Source organism: Maylandia zebra, linkage group LG5 (genome assembly GCF_041146795.1).
Source record: "Maylandia zebra isolate NMK-2024a linkage group LG5, Mzebra_GT3a, whole genome shotgun sequence".
In the NCBI taxonomy this organism is placed as follows: domain Eukaryota; kingdom Metazoa; phylum Chordata; class Actinopteri; order Cichliformes; family Cichlidae; genus Maylandia; species Maylandia zebra.
In genome coordinates this window covers 12,336,539-12,361,526 of record NC_135171.1, presented here as the reverse complement: position 1 = coordinate 12,361,526, position 24,988 = coordinate 12,336,539, and the positions used below count along the sequence as shown (strand labels likewise).

General features: G+C 41.7%; 4 protein-coding genes across 6 annotated transcripts; 3 read left to right on the top strand and 1 right to left on the bottom strand.

Annotated features, from left to right (window-relative positions):
- Positions 1 to 3,125: 3,125 nt before the first annotated feature.
- On the bottom strand, positions 3,126 to 6,616 carry snai1a (snail family zinc finger 1a). The gene is made up of 3 exons (XM_004571898.5): positions 6,275 to 6,616; positions 5,257 to 5,769; positions 3,126 to 4,589 (listed from the first exon to the last, which is right to left on the bottom strand). The coding sequence occupies exons 1-3, from the start codon at positions 6,348 to 6,350 to the stop codon at positions 4,405 to 4,407; spliced, it is 774 nt and encodes a 257-aa protein (XP_004571955.1). The 5' UTR covers positions 6,351 to 6,616; the 3' UTR covers positions 3,126 to 4,404.
- Positions 4,515 to 13,007, top strand: tp53inp2a (tumor protein p53 inducible nuclear protein 2a). 3 transcript variants are annotated; one of them, XM_076883773.1, is made up of 4 exons: positions 4,515 to 4,641; positions 9,151 to 9,322; positions 11,236 to 11,326; positions 12,391 to 13,007. In XM_076883773.1, the coding sequence occupies exons 2-4, from the start codon at positions 9,214 to 9,216 to the stop codon at positions 12,623 to 12,625; spliced, it is 435 nt and encodes a 144-aa protein (XP_076739888.1). In that variant the 5' UTR covers positions 4,515 to 4,641; positions 9,151 to 9,213; the 3' UTR covers positions 12,626 to 13,007. The 3 variants fall into 3 exon arrangements, with proteins under 3 accessions (XP_076739888.1, XP_076739886.1, XP_076739887.1); XM_076883771.1 differs by lacking the exon at positions 4,515 to 4,641 and adding an exon at positions 8,330 to 8,486; XM_076883772.1 differs by lacking the exon at positions 4,515 to 4,641 and adding an exon at positions 8,334 to 8,486 and having other exon boundaries at positions 9,154 to 9,322.
- A 138-nt stretch (positions 13,008 to 13,145) lies between these two features.
- On the top strand, positions 13,146 to 16,969 carry LOC101482304 (glutathione hydrolase 7). Its single transcript, XM_004571899.4, has 15 exons — positions 13,146 to 13,349; positions 13,499 to 13,686; positions 13,760 to 13,911; positions 14,004 to 14,121; positions 14,196 to 14,263; positions 14,345 to 14,418; positions 14,545 to 14,726; positions 14,814 to 14,907; positions 14,990 to 15,120; positions 15,219 to 15,307; positions 15,860 to 16,012; positions 16,143 to 16,260; positions 16,352 to 16,489; positions 16,577 to 16,676; positions 16,805 to 16,969. The coding sequence occupies exons 1-15, from the start codon at positions 13,211 to 13,213 to the stop codon at positions 16,885 to 16,887; spliced, it is 1,827 nt and encodes a 608-aa protein (XP_004571956.2). The 5' UTR covers positions 13,146 to 13,210; the 3' UTR covers positions 16,888 to 16,969.
- A 1,165-nt stretch (positions 16,970 to 18,134) lies between these two features.
- Positions 18,135 to 24,025, top strand: cyld2 (cylindromatosis (turban tumor syndrome) 2). Its single transcript, XM_012924886.4, has 14 exons — positions 18,135 to 18,297; positions 18,652 to 19,162; positions 19,457 to 19,583; positions 20,046 to 20,287; positions 20,369 to 20,537; positions 21,170 to 21,302; positions 21,465 to 21,569; positions 21,792 to 21,871; positions 21,980 to 22,046; positions 22,132 to 22,264; positions 22,350 to 22,458; positions 22,547 to 22,665; positions 22,754 to 22,958; positions 23,199 to 24,025. Exons 2-14 carry the CDS (start codon positions 18,728 to 18,730, stop codon positions 23,411 to 23,413), a joined length of 2,139 nt encoding a protein of 712 aa, XP_012780340.1. The 5' UTR covers positions 18,135 to 18,297; positions 18,652 to 18,727; the 3' UTR covers positions 23,414 to 24,025.
- The last annotated feature ends 963 nt before the right edge of the window (positions 24,026 to 24,988 follow it).

Sequence of the window (24,988 nt, the reverse complement as noted above, 5' to 3'; positions counted from 1 at the left end):
CTCGCTATGCTTCTCACTGGCATCGAATCTGCAGCAACACATGTCTCTGATCAAGTCCAGCCTGCGTCATCAGTTAGTAAACTCCAGGCTCCAGGAAAACCAACAGAGAGCACATTCATAGCCGGCGACCCTGTGACTGAGTGTGTGATTCATTACTCTTTAATATGCACCCCCTACCCCCATCCTCCAACCCACCCAACCACTTCTCCAATCCAGCCTTGGGGCAACTCCGCAGCCTGATCAAATCCATCATTAAGCATATTTGTGGTGTTACCGCTGTTGGCCTTCTTATTTACCAGACCAGTCTCTGGCCTGTTTGCAGCTCAGCGGAGAGGAATTAGCTTTGCATTCTGACATTTGCATCACTCGTCCAAACTCTGATTGTATTAAGAGTGAGACAACAGAACTCCAAGGAGACCTCTGAGGGAGACAGGAAAAAAACTCCCACCAAATGTTAGGCAACGTTAAGATTCAAGAGCAATAAAGTGCTCTTTAAGCAAGGTGATAGACACCGAGAGGTGCTAATTTTGCTGGAGGAAGCTGAGAGAGTAACACGTGAGGTGAGAGGTTTTGGGGGAGTATACCTAGCAAAACTGAGCAGTTGTTTTATTCTTAAGAGTAGAAGAACGAGTGTCGCTTTGTTCCCATTCCCACAGACACACCAGTAATGAGGTTATCTTTCACACCTGGGGTCTCAAAGTGGAGTGGCCAGGCCAACGGTGACCAATACTGACATTTTATATTAAACTCGAGTGTAACAATGAAAGAATACTCTACTGTATTTTCTACCATAATACACCACAAACCCCTAAACAGACGGACTGGAAACACTTATGTTTTCATGTGACTTCCTTTTCCCGTGTGAATCTCAAATCAGTCGATGGCTGCCTAAATCACAGCTTTACAACACTTTATTTGGACTTGTCCACTGGTGATACTCATCCTACTGTCAAGTGACTGTAACATCTCAAGTGTGACATGCTAGCTATGTATATTCGGTGTCAGTGTTATGGCTTATCCAGAGGGGCAGTAAGCATCAGACTAAGCAACAGTCTGAAGCTAAAGTGGGTCTCTGAAGGCCTCTTCCTGGGAGACTTCTCTCCAGGTCTTGTGTGTCATGAGTGCAAGATGAGTCCTGTTTATGAGATGCTGACAGCTCCTTCCTGTCTCCCAGACCATGAGCCCTTACTGCTGCTGCACTGAAGGCCGCTCGTTAGTTCCTGGCCACCCAACTCCACCCCAAAAAGTTGGCTGCGAGAGCAACCATGGGTGGGACAGCTGATGGGGGGGATGGGACACAGCGCTGGCACTGGCAAACTGCAGCAGCCAAAAAAGAAAAAGAAAAAAAAAAACACCACATGAGCACTTTAGCTTTTCGACCCAGGGCTGCTTTTTTGGGTAAAGTAGGCCAATGTAAACTCCCACTTCCTGTCCGCCTTGTCTCAGAGGGGGAGAGATGATCCTCCTGTGAAGAGGGAAAGGGCTGCTGCTCTGTAGGGACCATTTCCACTTACTACTCGCACACACACACACACTCACATAAATAGACATACAGCAGTAGAGGCAGGCAGAGAGTGAGTGGGAGAGCGCAAGCGAGTGAGCGAGGAATACACAAACACAGTGGGGTTCAGGAATGTTAAACACATGCTTTATGGCATAAATAGCAGCCACTTTTGGTAAATTACAGTGAGTGCTCTGGCACTGTAAAGCACACAGCAGGAAAACGTTCTCAGATTTCAGATCCAGGCCTCCACTCTCCCCCGAGGAACAAGGGAAGGGGAGCATGTTGTGTTTTTAATTCTCTATAAAAAGGCAGAAAGAAGTACAAAAACCTGTGATGCAGCAATGAATTGAAATGTGCCTGTGTTTTTACAGGAAATGTATAAGGCTTCGCACTATCTGGGAAAACTCTGACCTAGTTATAAAGGATAGAGGAAAGCCAGATTTGTCCAAGGTTCAAAACATTTAGCACAAAAATAAATAAATAAATAAAACTAGAAAGGCCTTTGCTTTTTCTGAACACACATATCATATATCGCTGCAGTATCCTATAAATCTTAGATGATGAGAAATATGACAGAGATTAAAATCATCAGGAAAAGCCAATCAAGAGCAAACCCGATGTTTAATTTGAGGACTCGTTTCAACTGTGTCTGCTGCCAGAGCTAACACCCTGACCTCGGGACATACCAGCTGACATCAAAATAGTTTGAGCTAACATCCAACAGCTGATCTTTTAATAGTGCTTTTATCCAAGAGCACAATAACTAAGACACACGAGAACATGAGGGCAAAAGGAGCCACAATCAGCCACATTCTCGAATGAAATCCTCATATTATTTCCATGTTGGAGGTTGTTGGTGTTTGTCCACAGATGTTTAAGAATTTGCATAAGCAATCTCATTTGAGGATTGTGTGAGGTGAGTCACCATTACATGCTGCAGAAGGCATCCTGGCTGGTAGCTGACTCAAAAGGAAATAGGGAACTTTGCCGTGGAACACCTTACCTCACTCTGTTGGCCCAGCTGGCTCAGCCCACGCACACCAACTCCAACTAACTGACTGACTGCTGGCTTGACTAGTGGCCTGACTTACTGACTGTGAGCACGAGAGACATGGGAACTAAAGCTAAACAGTTTCTGACTCACTCTCTAGGCAGAGGAAGAGGAGAATGTAATTCTCTCCCCAGAGAGGGAACAACATATTTACACTGCAATCAAGTAGTAATAAGAAATCCCCTATATGATCATTTTAAAAAAGGTAGGTGAGCACATGTGAATTAAATCTTCAAGCTTGGGCTGGACAGAAGGGGGAAAGAGAAGTTTTTTTGTTTGAGTTCTTTTAACTGTACACTCACATATCCAGTAATGTTTGCACAGTGACGAACGATAAGTAAATGGCAGGTGCAAACTGGAAGCAGGTGCATTCAGTTGTTTCCATCCATCATCAGCACAGTGTGTTCACCTGCACATCTGCAGTTCAGTTTCAACATCCCGGTCATTTCGCTCACTAATTACAAGGCGCTGAGCAGAAATTTCCCAGTTAATGATCAAACAGACTTCCATGAACCAACACTTCTCAGCCGCGCTCGTTTCGTCGCATCGAAGCGGAGATAAAACAGCCGGTTTGCAGGTTTTAATAAACATAAATTACTTTATTGAATGAAAGGATATCAGCTGCGAAATACAGGGAATAGGAATTGAACACACAAGCATAGCACAAAAATATGACATAACGCATCACTTGCACATTGCACTATTAAACACTGCCATAAAATGTTCAGGAAAGTTTTTAAAAAATTCATCTTTGCATTGTCCATTTACAGGGTCCTCATTACATCATAGGCAAGCACGTCTCCATGCTGTAAACTACAAAATTCTTTGGTCCCAGCCTTTTTGCATTTTAAAACTTTATAGAACTAATTTCTACTAATACTGCAATCATTTCTTAAAACCATGACTACTAAATGAGGTAAACACACAAGGCACATTTTGGTTTCAAAAATAATATAATTTCAAGGCACGTATTTATTTGAGTTGTATGGCTTTGGCTGACATTATTAACACTGTGGTAACCTAGAATGCATGGCAGAGCTGCACAGTGAAACTCCTTTGGAAAATAACAGACGGAACGGCTTTTCCTATCTCCTAAACACATCAGATTAAAGAGAAGGTTTGGATGTAGCCAAAATAGAGGCTTAAAATGATCCCCCAACTGGTGAAGAAAACACTAACTGGTGCCATTCTTTTGTGATGACATGCTTCCTCTTTTTTCTTAAGCAAACCAAGGGCAGTGGAAGTCACCTGCTATCAACCAGCGAAGGTCAGGGCTGTAGCACCTGTTAGCACCTCGTCTATCTACACCACAGTACCGAGGACAGCTGTGTGTGCACTCAATTGTGTGTCTGTGTGTGTGTGTGTGTTTTGAGACACGCTAAGAGATTTACTCCACCCACGCACCCCTACCTCTGAGCAGCTGTGTCTCGGCCATGATCCTGAGCTGACCGGCACCGGGACAGAGACGGGAAAGAACACCTCTTAACCCAATGAGTTCACTACATATTTGGTGTTTGGAATGGGCACAATAGCAACATAGGAGCTGATATCAAGTGAGTGTCTGCATAGTGCAGTTCAGATTTGGTCCAGCCTCAAGACCTTGGACTATATTTAAAAAGAAAAAAAAATCAGCTTGTCAGCTGTTTTTTTAATGGTGAAAAAGAGGCTTGTAAAGTCAGATCCATAATGAGGTTTAATTCCATCCAGGTCTCATAAAGCAGGCCATTTCATGCTCTTTGTGGCCTTATAGGTCCTCAACAGGGCAACCGGGCTTGTGAAAACCTCTTCTCCATGGCTGCAAGCCCTCCTGAGCTCTGAGTGGGTCCCCTCTGCCTCCCTTCAGGCCGTCTCACACCGAAGTGGAGCAGCACCCCGAGGAGCTGTGTTTCTGCAGCAGTGACATGCGGCTGAAGGTGCGAGAGCACACGCTACACTGGTACTTCTTCACCTCGGCGTGGGTCTGCAGATGAGCCCGTAGATTGGAGCGGTCGGCGAAGGCCCGGTTGCAGTGGGGGCAGGAAAATGGGCGCTCACCTGCAGGGAAAAGTTTGGAAACTTATGACTTCACTGGAACTTCCCTCTAGATGTGAGTAAAAATCCCATACAGGGACACAACTCGAGCATCACTGAGTTCACAAGAGCTTTCCACTAACACCTCACACACAGCAGTCACATTGTGAAGATAATAAAGAATCACATGGCAGACCGGTGGGGTCAGAGACTGACTGAATTAGCATGATTTAATCAGGGCCAAATGAGATTACGCTAACAAGTTGCTGCAGGTACTAAGTGCTCAGTGATAGCAGGGAGCCCTCAGGCTTTCCTTAAACCTTTTGTCCCTCCATTCTGCGTGATAACCAACAGCAGTGGTAAGATAATTAGCAGACGAGTCATTGTTGCCGAGACATTAAACACAATGTGTAATCAATGAGTGCAAGGTCTACAGAGGGCTTCCCTGTGTGATAATGTCTGCTGATTGAGTGTTAAGCTCATCACATTGATTGTCATGGATATCCTGCTGCCTCATACACAGTCTGAATGATAAGGGAGTGACCTGCTGCTGACTAACAATGATGTCAACTCATACGCAGAGCTACAAATTTTCAGTAACACAGATTTCTTCATTCATGTGTCAACAATCCATTGGAGAGTTGCCAGATACCATACAGTGTTGCACAATACGTGTGAAAATGGGTCTTACCTGTATGTGTGCGGATGTGACCGCGCAGCAGCCACGGCCTGGAGAAAGCCTTCCCGCAGGTGGTGCAAACGCAGGGCAAAGTGTGTGAGCGGATATGCATCTTTAGAGCCCCCAAGCTGGTGTACTCTTTGGGGCAGTGTTTGCAGAGGAAAGCTGGCCTGGCAGCTGTGGCAGGGGTCTCTCTCTCTTCTTCCTCCTCTGGGGGACTGATATGAGCCATGACTCCTGTGCATTTCATCCGCTGGCGAGGGCCATACGTGTGCACGGGTTCAGGACTAGGGGGGTCTGAGGTGCGCCCCTCATCTTCCTCTCCACTGCTGCTGGCATTGCTGCTGAGGCTGGATGGGGAGCTGAGGTCCAGGGGCCCTGTGTTGGCAGAGGGTTCTGTTTGGGAGGCTGGTAGGTAAAGGGTGGGAAGAACACTCAGATCCCACACCAAACCTGTGGTGAAGCAGGTGGCAGTGGTGTTGACTGATGAGAGATCAGCAAGAGTATAATTCTCCAAATAAGTGTCTGTTAAGGAAAGAGGATGATTTCACAGCCAGTGTTAGAAAGCTTACAAAAGTTAAATATTAAGCTTGTAAATGCATTACTGAAATCTAAAAACAATTTTATCTATTCTCGTGGACTGCATGAATTCTCTTCCTGACTGATTTAGGTTCTGCATTCTTCTCGTTTTTTTTCCCCTTTTCCTCATGATTTACTGAGAATAAAGTTAGAGCCATGGGAAGGCTCTGTGGCCGCTTCCTCCCACGTATTCACAAGGGCTTGTAACATGAATGGAGCTCTGTCTGGGTGCAGGAAGGGGGGTAAAGTGCATCTAACGGGTCCCAACTTGAACGGGGAATAGACTGGTTTGTAGTCGGACCAGACAGAACACATTTAGAAAATGTTCTTACATTCGACTTGAACTTTACTTCTACAGTTAGAAAAAGGGACAATTTCATGCCTCATTTGCGACGCTTATGTAAGGATGCTTTCATAATTCATTGAAGGGATAAACAACTTCGTAACTCACTGTTCTGGCATTCCAGTTCACTGTAGTTTGGCTTTTGCTTAGCAAAGTATTTCTTGACCAAGAAAGATCGAGGCATTGTCCTTCTTTGAGGGTGTAGCAACTGTGCGTTAAAGTATCCTGTGGTCACGGCGCAGTTTCTAGAAGTCGAAAAAGTCGTTTATAATCTTGCTCTGCGGATCCGTGGGAAACAGGGGAGAAAAAGTCCTCCAACAGCCCCAAAAGTTAAAGTGGAACTTCAGCAAAAAGTCATATGTACAGCTTTCATGAAGAGTCTCTAAATACTGGCCTCTGTTCTGAAATACTCTGACACAGGCAAGTAGGGGTGTGCTCACCCCGAGGGCCCTCCCCACCTTCCCACCTCACATATCGCCGCTCAAGTGCTCAGAAAGAAGCTTTCACGCTCAACACACTTTACGACAACAAAAACATGAGCCTCACAGCCTTTCCACAGGAATCCAGCGGCGCTGAGCCGCAGACGAGAAAAGGTGAAGGAACCATAGCGAATTGTTTTATTGACATGCATGTAAATGGCAGTTTGGGTGACTGTGGCTCTCTGTGGTGCAATAATGCAGATTCTTGGAGGTGTGATGACAATTTGCCCTCTATTAAGCTCATATAATTATAGATACGGAAGGATATAAACATCTGACCCCATATATACGTAATAATAACACCGCAACAATAATTCCAAGCAGATGAAAGAATGAGAATAACCATATGCTGATTTAAAAACACACTGGCTGCTATTGTGAAACGGCATCTTGACTTGGTTTAAAGTGTCATCGGACTTTCCATTTTAAGAAAGGTGCAGCTTGATATAGAATAAGCTATATGCCAGTTTATCAATTTATGGACCGTAGATCAACGTCAGCAGAGTAACGGCACCATCTCCTGGAAGAAAGGAAGTAAAACTATATGACCATTCACGCCATGTGAAACCACTTTGCTGTCAAAGCGGTCTTCTTGCGTCCAAGTCATGTCACCCGTGAAATAGCTTTAAACAAACTAAGAAGAAGGTTGTGCACGTTTGAACAGCAAACGTGATATAGTAATCCACGATTTAAAAATAAGATAATTACTGAGAACATAACACACAATAACACAAAACAACAGATTCATGAATGACACAGATGATAAACCATGTAGTAATAATCAGTTTGTCCTACTGGTAGGTAGAAATCCTGGAGTAAATCACAGTCTTCTGATTTTGAAAATAAAATAAAAAGAACACTGAAATTGAATATACCTGACAGATTTAAGCATACATCCATACAGTGATTTTTTGCGTAAATTTCACGCACGTGTTTGTCCTTCACATCACGGACAATGAGCCGATCATGGATGTCCACAAGGTCCTACTGTGAAGCAGCACACACATATAAAAGTGAGCATGGATTCTTAGTTTTTCAAAAAAGCTCTGTGCCATAGGCTGTGCGCTTTGATTGGCGTTCAGCTTTAGTATAGGATCTAGTTAAATTTCAGACTTAGACACGTTCACAAAAGATACAGTATTTTTCGTACACGTGTTAATATTCAACTGCTATTGAAATAGGTTATTGAACGTTAAATACTTATTCATTTAGGCCTATTTATTTAATGAAACATCCAGTAATATGGAACAATAGCAAGGGATGTTAAGATGCGTTAACCTCCCTTATCATTTTAGCAAACCAATAGGTGGAGACATAACACCAATATTTTTCCAGTTCTTTCCGCTTATGAAAAAAATACCTTATTCCCGTGCAAAACATGTTTTTTTGCCGCAAAAGGTCAAATTTTAGTGTTATTACTTCACAATATCGACTAAAAATCTCTCCCTTTATTTAGTCATGCAGCAAAATACAAAAAGTTACGTTGGTGTAATTTGTATAGAAGTGATTTACAAAGCTGACCGAACAACAAACGTAAACGTTACATTAAAAAATTATTATTATTATTATTATTTTAAATGAGGGGAATTATCTTAACAAAAATGTTTCATCTTTGACTAAACTCAAATCAAAACGACAAGCTCCCTCCTGGCCTCTGATTGGTGATCTGCTCCTGGTGGGCGGGGATATGGGCGGGTCTGTTATTGAGCTATCGGTTGAATATTTGAAATCCAAAACAACAGTCGCATTGAGGTGCGTTGTAGCATTTATAGGCTTATTTTGAATATATGTACCCAGCTGAAACTCCATAATGATCTTCGAGTCAAACTGAGAAAGCGCAGGTAAGGTCGCTGCAGAGCTGCTCTCACAGGCTGCTAACGTTGACGGGAAATAGATAACCTACATTTGAATTGTTGTCATAAAGCTACATTTCGTTCGCTTGTTATTGCGTTGGACTGATAGGCACTGCTGGCCGTCTAAGGTCTTTTGATTTGATACGATATAATCTTCTGGTATTGTAAATGAGGACGCCGAGTGAGCAAAAGACATGAAACAATATACAACAAATGCATCTGATAATGAATTCAGGCAACGAGAAGAGATGAAAATATGATTCAATGATATAATATCTGCAGTGTTTTAATTTTGATGCATTTATACAAAAATAAGAGATAAATCTTTATGAATTAAGTGCCGTAGCTTCCCACTGGTCAGATGTTTGATGAAAAGAGCCCCTCCCCCATGTATCTAGAAACAGATGGTCACTAACAATGAAATTCTTGGGGAGTGGGCATTCTTATTCAAACCAGCAAACTACTAAACATTTCATTGGGCATCCCAGTCAGCTGACCTGAGACTGCTTGAATATGTTAAAAGTAATATGGGATCTCATGGCATCACCCACTCCCAAACAGTAAGGGGGGGGGGGGGGGATCAAGGGCTGTGTTGAATTAAATCAGGAAGTAATGATATTTTATTCTTTTTGATTTTTTCTCTTGCCCACAGCAGCTGAAGAGCATTGTAACACCCGAGCACCGTGCAGAACAAAGAAGAGCAACTACAACAGATATGTTCAGAACAATCGCGCGTATGCTTTTTGGAAGAGAGGAGGAGACCCCCGAAGATGTCAAGGCTGGAGACACGATGGAGGAAGGGTGGCATGTTGTCACTCACCAAGGTCAGTCATGCAGCGTCTGTCAGTAATATAACATATTAAAACAGTGACATATTTTACATCATTCCAACAGGCTAACACAAAAATGGTCAAACAAAGTTAAACAAGAGATTAAACTTCTTTCATGTATGTTTATGTATGTGTGTTTGTGTGTGTGTGTGAGAACTGCGATTCAGTAGGTCATCTGTTAGTTATTTAGTCCGTGAACTGCACACCTTGATATTGAGTGTTTGTTTTTACACGCGAGTACAGTGCTTAGGCTGGGGCATATCATACCGTTCACGGTAATACCGGTATAATGATGGGCAACGACAAGAAAATGAAATATCGCGATAGAAGATGGGTAAAATGCACATGCTCACTGCCTCTGTTTACATACGCACATGGCAGAAAAAGCATGGCGGCGACGGAGAATGAGAAGGGCGAAAGCGAATCGTTGAATGAAACGGATGAACCAGAAATGGTTTGTAAAAATGCTGCAACTTCAGTGGTGTGGAACTGGTTTGGCTTTCGTCCGTCAGATACACAACAAAGCACTATTTTTGGTAGAGCATGCTAAATACGGCACACTTAAAATCAGTCCTTTGATTTTTCTGAAAATCGACAGTGCCCCTTATAATCCCGTGTGCAATGTTTCCTCTAATTTTTCATGTGTCTGAGCAAACACACAAACTCCCTTGGACCACTGTGAGCGACAGCAGACGTGTGCACTGTGGTCACGCCAGCATCGAATCCATCCAAGTTACATGGGTTATTAAAATAATCAAATTACAGCATTTATGTTAGACTACTGCTTTAGCCCACATACAATGAAAATTAAAAAAAAATCTTGTTCATGACCTGTGTCGTATGTTAAGTTATTATAAAAAATAACTTGAACTCCAATTTTGAAAACACAACTTTTTTTTTTTTTTTTTTTAAATAAAGCTCTGACTTGTATTACGAGTCTGTGGTCTGTGAGAGAGTCTGTAACTCTCTGTCTGCAAAATACAGAATATAATGACCGATGTTGGGCAATTAATTATATAGTTACTTCTTCAAAAAAGTAACTGAGTTTTGCAAACAACAAAGTTTTTTGCAGCTGTTTACCTACAAATGCAGCCAAGGCAGTTTTTAAATAAACATTTTAAACTATTTACAGAACAATCAGCTGTTCTGCCGATCAACACGATTTAAAAACTGGTATAAAGTCCACACTTTTTCCGTCAATTGTTCCGTCTGTCCTGCTCACATCTCCAATGGTTGTACACGTTGTCATTAACGTGGCTTCACTCCACATCCGCCGCTTTGCTAGCTAAAACACCGGTGTCAGCACATAAGGACGCTGTCATAGCCTGTCGACGACGCTGATTAGCTGCGTATATACGAATGTGAATCGCATCATTGGCTGGACTATGGGATAAGGTGGCATCGTTCTAATCCCATACGGGAGCAGCCAGTCACTTACTGACTAACACTGCAAAACAGAATTGTTAAAGTATTAATTTTAATTTCAATTCAGGTTAGATTTTTTTTGTGTGTGTGCAGCGCAGATTTTCTGTGCGCAGAGAGCGTGCCAGCAGTGCGCAATTGCGCACGCGCACAGCTTAGAGGGAACATTTCCACTGGAAATGCCTTTTGGTTAAACTGTCAGCAAGGAATTTGCATTTGCACTGTTAAATTTTTATACAACTTTATGCACATAAAAACAGCTGTTTGTTTAATTGTAAATAGATTGATGTTTTTTTCCCTAATAAAGTTGTGGAGATGTAAAGTATTTTGTCTAGTGTCAATTATATCGTCAGTTATATCGTCATCGCAAATTTTCAAATGTATATCGTGATAAATATTTTTGGTCATATCGCCCTGCTCTTATGCTTAGCATACACTGGGTTATTACCCAGTCTTATAACTGAGGTCAACTTCTGTCTTCACAGAGGCAGGTTCAGCAGAAAACCAGGATGCAATGTTGACTGACAGCCAACCATCCAGCTCTGTTCCTCAAGGAACAGACATGGAAACTGACTGGTGAGGTCATCGCATGCTTTTGTTTTTTTGTTTCTGTATTATATTTAAAGTTAAAATACTTTAATAAATGGACCTATTACGCTAATCTCTAGCTCCATAATTATATTCATTGACTTTAGTAAAGTAAAGATGATTCACAATTCAAAGTAATCCTTTATTTATCCTATACTGGGTCTGATGCAGCCCCTTTACACCCTCTTTTTAAGACATCTTTGCTCTGATTGGCTGCCTCGTGTAAACAAAGTTTTGAATAGTCTGTAGGTGGGGTATCTGTGCTGATAGCCAGAGTTTTAATGAGTCTGAGATGACCGTATTATGAATATCACTGAAAAACAGAGATTCAGAGGAAACTGAAAGAAGTCCAGTCCATTTTTTTATAAAGCACGTTTAAAACAACAAAGATGACCAAAGTGGTGCACATGAAACAGGACAATACAGCATACACGCCCACACACATTAGTAAAGATATCCGAAGAATCACAAAAATAAAAAAGCCTAAATACCTAAGCTCTCACTCTGGTTTGAAAGCCAAAGAATAAAAATGAGAAAGCTCAATCCCCAACCCAGCTACATCAGCAGATCTCAGTGACCTTAAGGCAGGGTTGTCGAACTCCAGGCCTCGAGGGCCGGTGTCCTGCAGGTTTTAGATCTCACCCTGGGTCAACACACCTGAATCCGATGATTAGCTCATTACCAGGCCTCTGGAAAACTTCAAGGCATGTTGAGGAGGTAATTTAGCCATTTAAATTAGCTGTGTTGGATCAAGGACACGTCTAAAACCTGCAGGACACCGGCCCTCGAGGCTTGGAGTTCGACACCTGTGCCTTAGGGGATCATAAGGTGTTAAGAGATCAGCAAAATATAATGATGCCAACTTATTAAGGGATTCAAAACATATGATAAAATCTAAAAGCAAGCATTTAAATTAGTAGTGTTTTAAACTGGCGGTGTTTAATGTGAGCATCTACCACTGTAACAGTGTTTTTTTTAATATATGTTATATGCAGACAATAAGGAAAAGCGTTATTGTCCGTTTATTGGATTTATTTTATGTGTCTGGCCAGCGTTGCAGATGCCGAGCCCACAGCACAAAGCGGGAGTACTGGGACCAGCGCTCAGTCCGTGTTCAGCTCTTTGTCCAAGCCCAAAGCTATAGCCAAGATGACACAGGCTAAGGTTTTGGCAGAGCGGCATCATGTGTCCCGCAACGCTATTCAACGCCAGAACCGTGTTCGCCAAGGAGTCCAACACCACTCCTACCACCTCCAACAGCCAGGCTGTCGCAGCCTCAGCCACTGAATCTCTTCACTACAGATTGCCACACTCACACAAAAAGCTAAAGCAACTGAAGACAGACAAAAAATAAAAACAAAACAAAAACACTTGTAGGCTTTTCCACGTTTCTGCAAATTAAGCTAAACATTTAATCTTTATGTGCCAACACTAGTTAACTGTTACCAGGCAGCTACATTAGCATTTGAACTTGTACTGTATCTGAATTTGAAATGAAGAATTCACCTCATAAAATGAGATACGCTAGGTTTCTTTTTTTGTGTATGTGCACAGGTAAATTTATACAGTGTTGGACCAAGTGCTATGCTATGTTTGACACCATGCACTTCCCTGTATGTTGTTGGTTCAGAACCTTTTTTTGATACATCAATAAAAGTATGATTTTGCAGCTTGTTTGTTTCTTTTGTTTATAGTGAAATTGCGATGTCCCACAGACAGTGAACTGCTCACTCTCTCACAGATGCAAACAGTTGATCTCATTAGTTTGGAGGAAATTGCACCTGCTGTGTTCTGCTCCTGCTGCAGGAGGAGCGCGCTCGGTGGGGAACTGGTGTAATCTGGAGGTTTACCGTGAAGTTCAGACCTTGTGATATGGCTAGGATGGAGGCGTCTCCTAAAACAAAACTTAACAAGCAGTCAACACTTGGTTACAAGAGTTTTGGTAGTTCAAATCAGCTGGCTGATGGCTCATCACCCAGTGACTTAACTTGTGACTTGACTAAAAATTATGGTGAGGAATTGGGAGGTAGAGTTCAAACACAAAGATATAGTACTAGTAAATAAGGCATCTTATTTAGATTTGGTTCAAATTTGCCTTGAAAACCCAACAAATTTCAACTCAGTTTAAAGTTGCTTTTTCCTCACTTGCTGCTGCCACAGATCCTTTCCATTTGAAACAGCTGGCACCTAATGGCACAAATTTGTTTGACCAAAGTCCATCCAATCAGGAGGCTGATGAGGACTGCTCCAGCAGAGGCACACCAATAACTGTCTACGCTCTGTCTACCATCTTTGCCATGCCAGTGTCAATTGCTTTGGTCCTGCAGATTTACCTGGGTGAAAGTTTGGTATGCAATGGTGTCTAAAATTTGCACGTCGAACCCCTGTCACATTATTTCTCGTCACGGCAGTTGTTTACAGGTCTTCCAACACGGGGAGTTGTTTTCGGATCACGAGCGCTGCACCGCACTCGCTCACAGAGTCCTTCGTGATGGTGGATCCAGTGTGGATGCTGCCATCGCCGGTGCCTTGTGTTTGGGAGTCGTTCATCCACACGTATCAGGTGTTGGTGGGTATGTGATTTGCTCATTGCTCAATGCTGATGCGACTTCTATTTATAAATACACACGAAAGTCCCTGACCTTTTTTGATTTCCTCACTGTAGAGGAGGAATCATGCTCGTTCATGACATACACAGGAATGAAACCAGGGTGATCAACTTTCTGGGATCTGCTCCTAAAGCATTCAGAAGGGAGGTGCTGCACAATGTTTCACAGGCCAAGGTAGTATAAAGGCTGGGGTGGAGGAATCCTGAAACATCTGCATTTTTTCATTTGCACCTATAATTTATTTTCAGGCAGGTCTGCAAGTAGGAGTGCCAGGCATGCTCAGGGGACTGCACCGTGCCCACACACTGTACGGAGGGTAAGAATATAGAAAAGTTCATTTTAATTAGGTGTTGTTGTTTTTTTTTTTGTCACACGTCATGCCATAAATCTGCTGCAGTCTGCCATGGGAGGATGTTGTCAGCAGAGCTGCAGCTGTAGCAAGAGAAGGTTTCAATGTGTCTCACAGTTTAGGTGAGACAAACTGCTGCTCTTTGTATTTTCTCTCCTCTCTTCCTTCACAATACAATAATAAATACAATAATTTTAACATCAGGATTTTTTTGGGTTTTTTTTTTTTTTTTTTAAAATCTCCTACAGCTGATGCTATATCAAAGGTGAGTGGTGAGCAGCAATCTCAAAGCTTCAATAATGCATTCATGCCACATGGAAGACCTCTGAGTGCTGGTTCATATGTGAGGTTGCCTCGCCTGGCAGGAGTCCTGGAGGCTGGTTTGTTGAATTTCTACCATGGCAACCTATCTCAAGAGATTGTAGATGAGGTGACTGATATACATATACAAACTGGCATGACTTTGTGAGTCAAATATGACATGTGTTTTAGTCCGGCATTGCCTTTCACTACAAAGGTACAAGCAAATGGAGGCGTACTGAGCAGAGAAGACATTGGTAACTACAGTGTGGATGTAGAGCTACCCATTGAAGCCCAGTACAATGATAAAGGTGACATTTTACACACCAGAATTGATAAAATTATCTTTATTTTCTTCACGTCTTCATCTGCAGTTTGTTATTCTTGCCTTAGAGTTTATAATTCAGGTTCCTCCTCCTCCATCTGCTGGTGCAGTGTTGCTATCAGCTCTCAACTTGTTAGAGGGACTCCATATCAGCAAGAGCAACGTAACAGAAACTCAAACACGCCTCTGGATCGCTGAGGTACTGGGGTGTGAATACCTCCGATATCTTTGTATATTATGACCTGTTGTAAATGGCAGTTCTCTTACATAGGTGTGCTTTGTTTGCTATCCATGAAGGCCCTGAAAACAGCTTTAGCTATGGCCAGTGGTTTGGGTGACCCTAATTATAACTCTTCGGTGACTGAGGCGCTCTCTGACATGCTGAGGTAAAACATGTTGCAGGATCATAATCACTGTTAGGGTTACAGCTAATGACTGTTTTCAGTAGTGGGTGTTTAGACTGTTTTGGTGAATGGTGAGTTAATAAAATATAAGAAAGCAGAAAAAAAAATCCCACTATACCCAGAAACAACAGAGGTATTGTCCCAGTTGAGAAAGCACAAGTATATTAAGGGTTGAAGCATTACACCGGAGGTCTGAGTCACTAAAAGTCATACTTGAACACACCTCCAAACGCACTCTTATCCAACTTGGATAGTGTCAATCCTCACATGAATAGTAGTTTTCCTTTTTGTTTTTAAAAAGTTCTGAGAGATTGAAGAAAAAGATTGAAGTCACTTTCATATGTCCTTGTTTTCTAAAGAAAAACAAATCTATTCAAAAAAAACAAATTAAAAAATTGTCACAAACTATTAGGCTCTAAATCCACTCATCTTTGTTTAACTTTAAAAGCCCTTAGTTTATACTAATATCATTCTTTTGTGTCATAAAATCCAAAATCCACTCCAAATTGATTTTTTTCTCTGTTCCTGCCACAGCAAGAGTCAGGCTGAAGTCTTCGGGCAGCAGCTGAATTACTCCCACACATCTCCATCTGAGTACCTCTCGCCTATCCACTCCACCCAAACAGAACTGGTGGCTGGACAGGTCATTGTCATGGGACAAGATAAGCTCATTGTGTCTGTTGCAAGGTGACTGGGTTACAGCCTACAGTGTGACTCTGATGATCAAACCAAGATATGTGTGGTATGCGCTTCTTGGAAATGTTACATGGTTTTGTTTTGTTTTTCCCCCTCTGCTTTTATCTTCATCCTCCTGCAGTTCCTTGAGCAGACCATTTGGGAGCAGACTCATAACTCAATCAGGCATCGTTCTTAACAGCCTCATCCTTGATTTTTCCTGGCCAAATACAAGCAGAGAACAACTTCAAACTAATCAGGTGCAACACCATCAAAAAATCTCAGGCTGTGAAATCAGTCAGGTATGAGGCACAGTTTTAGATATTACAATCGACTGTTACTCGCTTACAGGAAAACTGTGTCGAGCCAGGAAAGCGGCCCCTGTCGCTTCTCATGCCCATTATAGTGGTGCCGGCTTTGCATAAATGTGGGATCCACATGGCAGTAAGCACCTCTGGTGAACAAAATGCCCTGAGTGTGATCACCCAGGTTTGATCTCCTTACATTATGAAGAAAGTTGGCTTCACATTCAGTTTTGTAAAAATATTTGACGATAACACTGTTTCTATGCTTCAGATGCTGGTCAACGTATTATTCTTCCATACAGAGAAAAATGACAGTTTTTCCCTGACAGGGCTCCATCACCAGTTTGAACCAAATAAACTTCTTGTTCACTGTGAGTATCACTTTGCCTTCTGCAGTTGACCTTTTGCCTTTTTAACTAATAATATATATATATATATATATATATTAATTAATTATTATTATAGTAACTTCCTGCTTTCTAATTTCCCTCCCCATCAGCTCATTATCAAGGAGAAAGTGGGCAGAGTTTCCATGCAAAGGCCCATGCAGTTCAAAGAGTGAGGACAGAGGAGTCTTATTAAGCCGCGGAGTGCCTCAGTTGACTGGTGGTTTAATACAGTGTTGTTTTTCTCCTCAACTTTATTCTTGAAATAAATATTCTCACAAGCATAGAGATGTCCTTGTACTTTATGATGTAAATTTATGAAAGTTCTCTGGTGATTACAATCAGCCAACAGGGGACAGCCAGCAACACAGATTACTTACTAATGAAAAAAGACAAAACTGAGTATTCATATTACATGTTCCAATTAAAGGAACGTGATTTAGTTGCTCATATAAAATTAACTGTCATTTAATGCCAGTTAAGAAAACATGTACATGCATGCAGAAGAAAATAATTTCTGTTATGTAAAACTGATGTACTTTCAAGATAGCTGCATCACGCTATGTAGAATGTGTGGTGGAGAAGGACACGTCACATGTATTCAGTCAGGGCAAACGTGCCACTGGGAGCAATGCAGTCTAACTCTTGGTTACTGTAAACATTTTCCCCAGTGTGTTGGTTACTTTTTTTTTTTTATATAGCTACCAGAGTGTAATACATTGGTAATTAGATTAGGTGACTTCATGTATAAGAGGGAAAGTAATCCTCGATAAGCAGAAGGTTTGTGTTCAGACATCAGGTTGCAGCAGAGGCACTTCTTAATATCAAATCTACTGATGTGTATGAAACAAAAAGAGGGAGTCACATGTAATCTTCTGGTGGAGCAGGTGTTTTGTCATCATGGGTGTTTAGGTAGATCTTTCAAAGTTACATAACAGACGAGTGTCACGGCCCAGTGTTATTCACTCAGCATGTCAGTGCTTTTGATGTTGTGGCTGATTAGTCCGATTTGACCTCTGTCAATTATAAAATTGACAGATGCAAAATTCAGTATGTGACCCTGTTTTTTTGTTTGTTTGTTTGTTTGTTTGTTTGTTTTTAGCAAACTGCACTCAGACCTTTCAGGAACTCTTGACCTGTGCAACCGCTGGCTGCTTTAAATTTCGTCTCTTAATGATCAGTCAAATTCAACGAAAGCTCCAAGATGGACAGCAAATACTTCAATAAAGAAAAAAAAAGATTCATATTAGCTTACAGTCAGCTGATCGCATCAATAGTTCTTAACTCTAAATCAGTCTGCAGTCAAATATTTGCCAGATTGAGAGATTTCATAGAGAGCACTTTTAGGGCGGAGAAGGCGAGCGCCGTCAGGTGGGCGTTGGCGGTCACATGCAGGCCAGCATTTAAATGCCTGTAGTTCAACCCTCCCACTCCACAGCAGAAGCCAAGAGGAAGTGATTCACCTCTGCTGGAGTCACTTGCTTTTAAAAAAAAAAGAAAAAAAAAGGGAAAAAAGAATAGTAATAAAAAAGCGCGATTAATTCATGCTCCAGCAGTGGATTAACCGGATACGAACAAGGCTTATTGTTCTTAATTCATGATCGCAGTAAGTCAGTTTTTGAAATTATTGTTTTAAACAATAAACCGAATCGTTAATGATTGTAAGTTGGGAATGCTTTTTGAGTAAGTTCAAAGATCAGGCTCGTTTGTTCATTTAGAGAGCTGGGGACGCCTATATTATATCCTGCTGTGAACCTAGGTTAACTTTCACAGGAGCTTAAAGGGAATCACGTCTGTAATATTTCACCTTATAAGTCAGGGTTTTATCCATGACAAAGCCTGCAAATAATCAGGCAATGTGCTTTATTTGAAAATGCGTCTAACTTGTGGTTCTAGCGAAGTATCCTCGATTATATCTATTGGGCTACATTGTTACAGCATTTCTATCGCATTTCTGCAGGTTACCTGCTTATATAAGCACAGTATCAGCTTTCAACCGGTCTGACAGACTGTAGTGGTGGGAATAAAGGGTTTCAATGGAGCCCAGAACTGTTTTAAGCGAGAAGTTTTTCATCGTCACTCGCGGGAAGTCGAGGAAAGGCTTCTGCCGAGGATGTATCGGGCGCATAGAGTCGGAGACGAAGCGTGGAGAGTTCGTGGGGCTCCTGTACGGCGGGAACAGCAACCCAGGGACCCCCAAGAACGGGGGCCTGGTGAAGATAGAGGACATGTACCCGCTGACCCGCCACCAGGCACAGCTCCTGCTCTTCATTTCCAGCGCAAGCAGACGCCTGGAGCTGCTCTGTAACCCGCAACTGTTCTCTGCCATCTGTGAGCTGTCTCAGGACGACCTGGTGGTGGTGAAGCACAAGAACGGACACCTTCCCGGTTTGGTGAAGAACTTGATGCAAATCGGACGGAAAGACAATAAAGACGACCTGTACATGCTTGCCTTTGAAGTGGAATTTGTGGTGAGTTCATTTTATAATCTATTTTTACATTTTGATTTGATGATTCAAGTTGTGAAAATCATGGAGTGCACGATCATCCAGATAACTGCACGTGCTCTCAAGTGCAACCTTAATGCTTTAAAATGCACCGAGATAAGGATGACTATATCGCTCTGAGTGATCAGTCATGACTGCAGCCAGATAATGTCACTGCAAATGTACAGATGCATCAAACTGTTTCTGTTCTGTATATAAGAATAACGTCAGAGTTCCTGTTTGCGTTTCAGTAACTGTTTTTCCTTGTTTCCTACACAGGACACCAATCATACTTTGTCATCCAAGAAACCTCCTCTGTCCCTTTTCAGTGCTGCAGACATCATCCAGGTGGTCCCATCTTACTCTGTCCCCCTCGGACTGCAGTGGAAAGATGCCATTTGTGGGGGTAAATGGATTATTAGCCTCACACACAAAGTTAACAAGTCAGTTTCAAAGCCATATGATGGCTCTCAGGCTTTATCAAAGTCCTTTTGTTTTGATAACAACACTACCACACTACAAACATGGTGCACCTCCTTCTTACTAAACAGCAAACTAAATTCTTGAAAACTGCTTCCCCAACCACAACCCTAACAATGCAAAGAAAGTGGTCCCACTACACAACTGGAAAAACTGGTTCTGTTGTTCTGGAATGCAGAACAGTAGAACTGCCACATGATCTGGCTTTCTTTTACCTTTGGTAGACTGTGCACTTGAAACTATCTACATACTTCAAATATATATCTTTGTTAGCTGGATGACAATCTGATGAAGCAGCATGTGACAAGCCTAAAAAAAAAAGGAAAATGTCATATGACTTTCTAGGCATCGCATCCTCACCTCTACATATCGTGATATATGTCTGCAGGTTTAAACAGAAAGGCGGTGACACGCAACAGCTGCATTGCAAACATCGGATCTTGTGCACAGCCGGCGACAGAGAATCGCACCGAGCAGAGTTTGACTCAGAACCAGAGTCTGAGCTCAGTGCCTTTGGAGGTGGGATCCATGGTGGAGGTGGTTTCCAACTCAGGGATCACAGTGTACGGGGTCATCCGGTGGTTGGGTGTCCCTGGAGGAAAGACTGGTGAATGGGCTGGCATTGAACTGGTGCGTGACTAGAAATTTGTGCAGTTGCTTTCAGTGTGCTTTGGTGATCTGTCGTATTAATGTTATAAATCACTATTCCAGGACTACGACGTTAAGGGCTGCTCTGATGGGATGTATGGTGGTCAGCGGTTTTTCACTTGCAAGGAGAAAAGAGCTTTGTTTGTTCCCATCACAAAGTGCAGCCCCGATGGCAGGTTTCTAAGTGCCTCTACAGGAAAAGAGATCCTCAAATCCACTGACACCACTCCAGGTTCGACACCTTACCCAGTCTAAAACATGCATACACAAGAAATAAAAACTCGATATTATACACAAATTTACATTATTGGAACAGATTTTCCTTTTTTCCTGGCAGTTCTGTTCAAACTGTTTTGGTTCCTTATGTTTCTATTATATTATAGTTTTTATTGTACAAATGATTGCTCAAAATCCTTTAGTCTTACAAGACAAAAACGCAAAATGCGAGGTTTTCCAAAAAGAACTCTTGATCAGGGCGTGAGGATTAGGTAAAATTCATACTTAAAACTTTTGGGCAGCTTTTTAAAAATGTATTGTTTATCTGTAATTTATACCTGTGTTTCACACGGCTTGTAAATGGTGTAACGCACAGTGAAATAGTATAGAACCTTTTCCAGGTGATTCTCCTCCAAATATTCCCACACCTTTCTCTCTTTGGCAGGGTTTGGTGACAAGAAATTACGTTAGACTTGAGACAGTGCACACAGTGACACACTGCTTGTCATGTCTGACAGTCCTGTGAGCTTTCTGCTTTAAATAAGCCAATTAATCATTAATCATTCCCATCTAAAGCTGCCAGTAAAGTCACGAAGACTGTGTTAAAGTGTCATTTCATCGTAACATCTGCTTTTCTCACCTCTTTAGTTCCTCCATATGAAGACACGGACGAAGATGTGCCACCTATCCCTGAATCCGAGGCGCCATTTTTGTTAGTGGGAAAAATGAAAGGGATTCAGGGACACATTAACTCCTGTTACCTTGATGCCACACTCTTCAGGTAGAACACGCTCACCATCATTCCCCTGCAACAAACTCCGATTTGCTTAGCTTTATCTAAGCTAATCGTATCTAGAGGAGGTCATGTACAACCACGTGAGCACGATACACTGTATTCAGATAAGTGCACAGCTGACAATAACGTGTGGTTCTCCTTCCTCAGTTTGTTCAGCTCATCTGTGACCCTGGATGGTATCTGCAAGAAGCCTGCTGACACAGACCAACCCATAACCTGCACCCTGAGAGCAATAGTGAACCGTTTACGCAGGTATAGACGCTGCCTTCAACACTGTTTATCTCATTTCTTTTATTATCATGTTGTTTGCACAACCAGGACGTAGTGGCTTTTTACATAGTGTCAGCTGATAAACGAGTGTTGCTGTTTTCTGCCTTGATGACATGGTACATTCACATGTGTCTGTATGGTTAATGTGTTCTTACAAAGTGAATTCATGCAGTTGCTTTCTCATAGCTAATCTATTTATTTCAGACAAGGCTTCGTCCCTGCAGAGAGTGTGATGAATTTTCGGACTCATCTTGGCTGTGACACTTTTCGGACAGAGGAAAAAGGTACCTGCCCGTATCTTGAAATACATTATAATATAATAAAAAAAATCTGAGGGCTTTTTTTCAGATTTATTTATCTGTTCTTTTTTAAACTGCCTCTTGTCATTGTAGATCCAGAGGAGTTCATCACAGTCCTCTTTCAAAAGGTGCTTTGCACGGAGCCTCTGCTCAAACTCAGGTATGAACTTGAGCCGCCCAGGACTGGATATCTTACTCTATTTGACTGAGTATAGTTGAGTTACTGAATATGTGTTCCCCCGCAGATCGAAACGAGAAACGTCCCAGGGTGCCTACACCTTCCAGATCTTTCTGGAGAAGGAGCAGATGGGACAGATACCCACGGTCCAACAGCTGATGGACACATCCTGCCTGTCAGGTGACCTTAAATTTGAAACGGTGAGTCCTTCTCTTACTAGAAGCGAGAGTGTGTTTAACAAGTTTTCCTCTGTACAGTCATTAATACTTTTCTTATGTCCTTCAGATGCCGTCCTGTCTAATAGTTCAGATGCCGAGGTTTGGAAACAAATACAAGATGTTTTCTCACATTATTCCCTCCTTGAAGCTGGACATCACAGATCTCCTATACAACTGTGAGGAGCAGTAATAAGCAGCACTTTCTTAAAAATTGCATTAAAGGAATCCTTAATAATGCTCAGGATCATCTGCTTTGTCCAACAGCTCCGAGGGAGTGCTTTGTCTGTGGGCGTTTGGCAGAGTACGAGTGTCTTCAGTGTCTGCCAGATCGCAAACTGCAGCCAGGGAGAATCAAACAGTACTGTACCACCTGTAATGCACAGGTAAAACTAGTGGCTGCTTTAGATGTCAGGTGCAAATTCATGAACCAAACCTTTTGTATGAAGCTCTCTATGTCAATTTTTCTTTAAGATACACAACCATCCCTCACGACAAGGCCACTCTCCCAGTGCTCTAGCAGTACCAGTAGAAGTTCCCACCGATACTCCTGTTCCCAGGCACACAATGGAGCTGTTTGCTGTACTCTGCATTCAAACCAGCCACTACGTGTCCTTTGTCAAATACGGCTCTGACGCTCACTCCTGGATCTTCTTTGACAGCATGGCAGACAGATGTGGTGAGAAAGATTTTTGTTTGTGTTTATTCCGAGTTTTTTCTGATGTTCGTGCAAACACTGAGTTGATTTTTTTGTTCCTTTTCTTTCTGTGAGTCGATTAAGCATGGCTGCTTTATTTTCTGATAGCGCAGATTTGACAGTGTTGCATAAAGGCACTAGACAGAACAGTTCTGACGTCTTTGACTGCCCTTTATCACCTACTGGGCTGATGTCTAATCTTGAGGCTGCTCTTCCTCATAGGTGACGATCAAAGTGGCTACAACATTCCAGAGGTCCGCGCTTGTCCGGAGCTGGGTGATTTCCTGAGTCAGCCAGAGGAGGAGCTGTCTCAGGCCAACCCATCCCAGGCTCCTGAGCTAGTGCGCAGGCTGCTGTGTGACTCCTACATGTTTTTATACCAGAGCTCAACCACGTGCTTTGAAAGCCAAACAGTTAGGAGCCTTAAATGCGTGTGAAGAGGGTCACGGTGTTCCCATAACAGTGCCTTCTATACCCTTATATCTCTGCTTAATCAGCTTTTGTGCACTTTATCATTGTACAAACAGCAGGAACTAAAATGTATGCTTTCAACATCCTAGAGAGAAACAAATCTGACATTAATGGTGTTTTTCAAAGCTGTTGCTGATATGTGAAAGGATGAGCAGGGAAAATGGCACTCTAAACCCCTTATACTTGCCTTTTTTTTAACTTTCGAAGGTCTTCTTGTTGTTACATTCTGATTATTTATACTATGTTTTTCAAGGAAACTTAAGCACTCAAATGTTATGACTGTATTCTTGTTTTGTGCTTTTTATTTGGTAAATTAACATTATTTTGTTGTTATGTGGGTTCCACAACTTTAATGCTGCACTGTCATTCTGTCATAAAGGAAAAAAAAACTCAGCAACCTACACCTTACTGTAGCCTCTGTTTTCTGTTTCTTTTTTCTCCCTATGTTTATGGCTTGTTGATGGCGGTGCATGGAAAACATATGTATGGTTGTATTTACTGTAAATAACTACACTGTGTGCACTTTTTTATACATTACTGACTGTAAAGGTTTCATCAATAAAACTAAAAGGCTTGCACTTGGAAATCAGCAACTGGACTGTAATCAACTACAGGACTACAGGATTATTTTCAATAATTGAAACTGTTATGGAAGTAAGAAGTGCGAGCAACACCTTTGACTAGAAAGAAATGAATGCTTTGAGATTTTGACAGGACAGGTTCATCTCGTTAGGTGCTGTAATACCATCTTGTGGACAAAAAGAAAGTTGCTTTGAGGCTTTCTTGCTGCTCAAGTCTGACCAGAAACTTTCAAAAGACAGATTACAGGCACAAACAGTAATATACATGTGACAGTAAATGGCTTGAACAATTAAAACAACTTTTAACGTACTTGTGTTTTAGATGTTAGCATGTGTATTCAGATCAGAAAAACTATTATTCAGGATTCAAAAAGTTTATTGTCATATACACTGCAAAACACAAATGGTTACATTGAGCAATGAAATTCTTCTTTTTCAAGTTCCCTTGACGTAACTTAAAAAAATGATGTTCACCGTGTGTTTATACCATGTATGTATGTATGTGTGTGTGTATGTATATATATATATATGTATATATATATATATGTATATATATATATATGTATATGTATATATATATATGTGTATATATGTATATATGTATATATATGTGTATATATGTATATATATGTGTATATATGTATATATATATATATATGTGTATATATGTATATATATGTGTATATATGTATATATATGTGTATATATGTATATATATGTGTATATATGTGTGTGTGTGTGTGTGTGTGTGTGTGTGTGTGTGTGTGTGTGTGTGCGCGCGCGCAATATTCTGAGCTATTATTTCGACTGCCTGAAACAGCAACTCCTTTGCCTTTAAGTTGTTATGCAATAGGCCTGCTGGCTGTCAAGGTTGTGAAGGGCAGGGCAGGCTTCTCTGTTACATTTCATATGCATGTATGAAATGTATGAAATGCTCATGTAGAACACACTTAAAATCAT